This window comes from Limulus polyphemus, unplaced genomic scaffold, assembly GCF_000517525.1.
Source record: "Limulus polyphemus unplaced genomic scaffold, Limulus_polyphemus-2.1.2 Scaffold9565, whole genome shotgun sequence".
Classification (NCBI taxonomy): domain Eukaryota; kingdom Metazoa; phylum Arthropoda; class Merostomata; order Xiphosura; family Limulidae; genus Limulus; species Limulus polyphemus.
Genome location: NW_013675175.1, coordinates 4,107 through 8,283, shown reverse-complemented (window position 1 = coordinate 8,283; position 4,177 = coordinate 4,107). Strand labels below are relative to the sequence as shown.

General features: G+C 38.8%; 1 protein-coding gene across 1 annotated transcript in view; it reads left to right on the top strand.

Annotated features, from left to right (window-relative positions):
* LOC111083448 (RNA-binding protein Musashi homolog Rbp6-like) overlaps window positions 1-3,934 on the top strand; it is a 15,993-nt gene extending 12,059 nt beyond the window's left edge. Inside the window, exon 5 of the mRNA XM_022379970.1 lies at window positions 3,587-3,934. Coding sequence (XP_022235678.1) covers window positions 3,587-3,627 — 41 coding nt within the window. The 3' untranslated portion in view covers window positions 3,628-3,934. The remainder of the gene's footprint in view (window positions 1-3,586) is intronic.
* The last annotated feature ends 243 nt before the right edge of the window (window positions 3,935-4,177 follow it).

Below are 4,177 nucleotides of genomic sequence, written 5' to 3'. Positions count from 1 at the left end.
AAGGGTAATGTTTGTTTTCTAACGTTGCTAGGGTATTGTTTGTTCTTTAATGTTACTAGGGTAATGTTTGTTCTTTAATGTTACTAGGGTATTGTTTGTTTTCTAACGTTGCTAGGGTATTGTTTGTTCTTTAATGTTACTAGGGTAATGTTTGTTCTTTAATGTTACTAGGGTATTGTTTGTTTTCTAACGTTACTAGGGTATTGTTTGTTCTTTAATGTTACTACTAGGGTAATGTTTTCTTTAAATCTGTGATCACCTTGTTCAGGTTTTTAATAGACCTGCATTTTCCTTAAGTAAAACAAATTATAGCTTGCCAAGACATTCTTCCTTTATTTCTTGTGAAATCCGCACTTGTTTACCAAGTATATATTGCTACAGAATAGAATATTTGTAGTTTTTATTAATTTAATACTGTAGTTTGTGGAATACATTCTTGTCTTTGATTGTTAATAATGATAAAATTGTTGGAATAGATTATTATTTGTTAGCATCACTTGTTGTGTGAAACACTGGATGTAGAACTCACTAGGCCTCGTTTCTTGAACTGTCCTTGTGTTAATCACCCTAACAACAACAACAACACACTTTTTTTCAGTGGTATTGTGTCACCTTATTCTTCAGCTAATATTTTAGATTGATTGACCAACATGACAAAGAAAAGTTTTGTTTGTTTGAATTTATGCACAAAACTACACAATGAGCTATCCGTGCTCTGCCCACCACGGGTATCGAAACCCGGTTTCTAGCGTTGTAAGTCCGCAGACATAAGACATGTTTATACTTAAAGAAAAATCCACAACAAAACAAGTAGTAGTGTCGGTTGAAGCGTTTTAATATTCTTCTTAATAAAATCCTGTAAACGGTCTGTAAAGCAAAATGTGATTATTATTAGTCTGATCTCATATCACATAAATTGCTTAGGCTTGATACACCATACTGACCAACAGACCATGCTCTGCCAGCTTAGGCTTGATACACCATACTGACGAACAGACCATGCTCTGCCAGCCTAGCCTTAATACACCATACTGACCAACAGACTATGCTTTGCCAGCTTAAGCTTGATACACAATACTGACCAACAGATCATGCTCTCCCAGCTTAGGCTTGATACGCCATACTGACCAACAGACCATGCTCTGCCAGCCTAGGGTTAATACATCATACTGACCAACAGATCATGCTTTCCCAGCTTAGGCTTGATACACCATACTGACCAACAGACTATGCTTTGCCAGCTTAGGCTTGATGCACCATACTGACCAACAGACTATGCTCTGCCAGTCTAGGGTTAATACATCATACTGACCAACAGATCATGCTCTGCTAGCCTAGGGTTAATACACCATACTGACCAACAGATCATGCTCTGCTAGCCTAGGTTTAATACATCATACTGAACAACAGATCATGCTCTGCTAGCCTAGGTTTAATACATCATACTGACCAACAGATCATGCTCTGCCAGCCTAGGATTAATATATCATACTGATCAACAGAATATCTTCTGCCAGCCTAGGATTAATACACCATACTGATAAACAGACCATGCTCTGCCAGCCTACGCTTAATACACCATACTGACCAACAGATCATGCTTAGGCTTAATACACCATACTGATCAACAGAATATCTTCTGCCAGCCTAGGATTAATACACCATACTGACCAACAGACCATGCTCTGCTAGCCTAAGCTTAATACACCATACTGAACAACAGATCATGCTCTGCCAGCCTAGGGTTAACACATCATACTGACCAACATACCATGCTCTGCCAGCTTAGGGTTAATACACCATACTGATCAACAGAATATCTTCTATCAGCCTAGGATTAATATATCATACTGATCAACAGAATATATTCTGCCAGCCTAGGATTAATACACCATACTGACCAACAGATCATGCTCTGCCAGCCTAGAGTTACTACACCATACTGACCAACACATCATGCTCTGCCAGCCTAGGATTAATATATCATACTGATCAACAGAATATCTTCTGCCAGCCTAGGATTAATACACCATACTGATAAACAGACCATGCCCTGCCAGCCTAGGCTTAATACACCATACTGACCAACAGATCATGCTCTACCAACCTAGGGTTAATACACCATACTGACCAACAGACCATGCTCTGCCAGCCTAGGGTTAATACACCATAATGATAAACAGACCATGCTCTGCCAGCCTAGGGTTAATACACCATACTGACCAACAGACCATGCTCTGCCAGCCTAGGGTTAATACACCATAATGATAAACAGACCATGCTCTGCCAGCCTAGGGTTAATACACCATACTGACCAACAGATCATGCTCTGCCAGCCTAGGGTTAATATATCATACTGATAAACAGACCATACTCTGCCAGCCTAGGGTTAATACACCATAATGACCAACAGACCATGCTCTGCCAGCCCAGAGTTAATACACCATAATGATAAACAGACCATGCTTTGCCAGCCTAGGATTAATACATCATACTGATCAACAGAATATCTTCTGCCAACCTAGGCCTAATACATCACACTGATCAACAGAATATCTTCTCCCAACCTAGGCCTAATTCATCACACTGTTCAACAGAATATCTTCTGCCAACCTAGGCCTAATACATCACACTGATCAACAGAATATCTTCTGCCAACCTAGGCCTAATTCATCACACTGTTCAACAGAATATCTTCTGCCAACCTAGGCCTAAGATATCACACTGATCAACAGAATATCTTCTCCCAACCTAGGCTTAATTCATCACACTGATAAACAGAATATCTTCTGCCAGCCTAGGCCTAATACATGTTAACAGTTTCTTAAGCTGTGATAGCACATAAACTATTTATTTCTTTCACAACTAAGTAAAGTTTTGAGTTTCCGTTTTAGAATCCTTTTCATTTCAGAAATATTTCCTCTGTATCATCCATTATCCATGAACACTATATTCTGAAGTTTAATCTCATGGCCGAAAAAAAGGGCGTAACCCTCTGTTTTCTCGCCAGCCCTATGGAAAAAGGTCAACTGACCCACTCCCTTTTGATGATCCAGATTACGTGGACCACCCAATACTACATCTCCAAACTTATTCACCACCTGGAGGGCAGAACAAACGTCGATAACCATGTACTAATGTACTTGTGCATATTAATATCTCTTCAGTTTGTTTCACTTCCTCTTCCTTTCCCTACTTCCTAATGTACACTTCCTTAACATAGTTTTCTCCTACTCATTCATCATCTATTCGTTTCTACTTTTTATAGTCACATCTCGTGACTGATGAGAGGGCGTAACCCTCTAGTGGCCCTCCACCCATTGGTTGAAATGAAATGACACACTTATACTATATATTATCACCAGAACCGTGTCTTGTACACCAGAAAAAGTTTCTGAAGCTGTTAAATCAAATGACAAATTACACCAAACACTTTTGTCCCATTCATTCGGTTTTATGTTGTTAAGCACATAGCAACAGAATGGGCAATCTGTGCTTTGCCCACCACGGGTAATTGTGTTATACAAATTCTTTATTTATCATTATTATTATTTTTTTACTAAATAATTGTGACTATCTTGAACAGGTCGTTCAGAGGAGCCCTGGAGTTCCAACAACAATCGCTAAACGTTAACGGGTGTAAGTTGGAGCCATGAACAGAAATAGATTCGATCACGGATTAGTTACTTGTTGCTACATCACAGTGCTATTTTAATCAGTTGTAAGTGTTTATTTAATGCACGCTCTCAGCTAGTGAAACACGTGGAAAATGACGTCACAATAAAATCTTTGAATTCCTCTTTATATATTTAATGCACGCTCTCAGCTAGTGAAACACGTGGAAGATGACGTCACAATAAAATCTTTGAATTCATCTTTATAATTAGAGGAGCTAGTCATGTCTAATAATTCCTGCAGTAGAGTGGTTGGTTATTATTGAATGAAATTTCTATTGTGTTTCCTTTTTGTCTGGTTTTTTTTAGGCTTATACCTGCCAGGGACACTGGCAGAAAATAAATAACCCCACGTATGGGGGATTTGGGGACTGATCCCCGAGTAAAGGGAGGAATCAAGGGACCGAGTGCACAGTTACAGATAATGTTCTTTGTTACTTAACTGTGTTTAAGTTGTTATTTCTTAGTGTGTATATATATATGTCGTTTAGTCTTAATTTTAG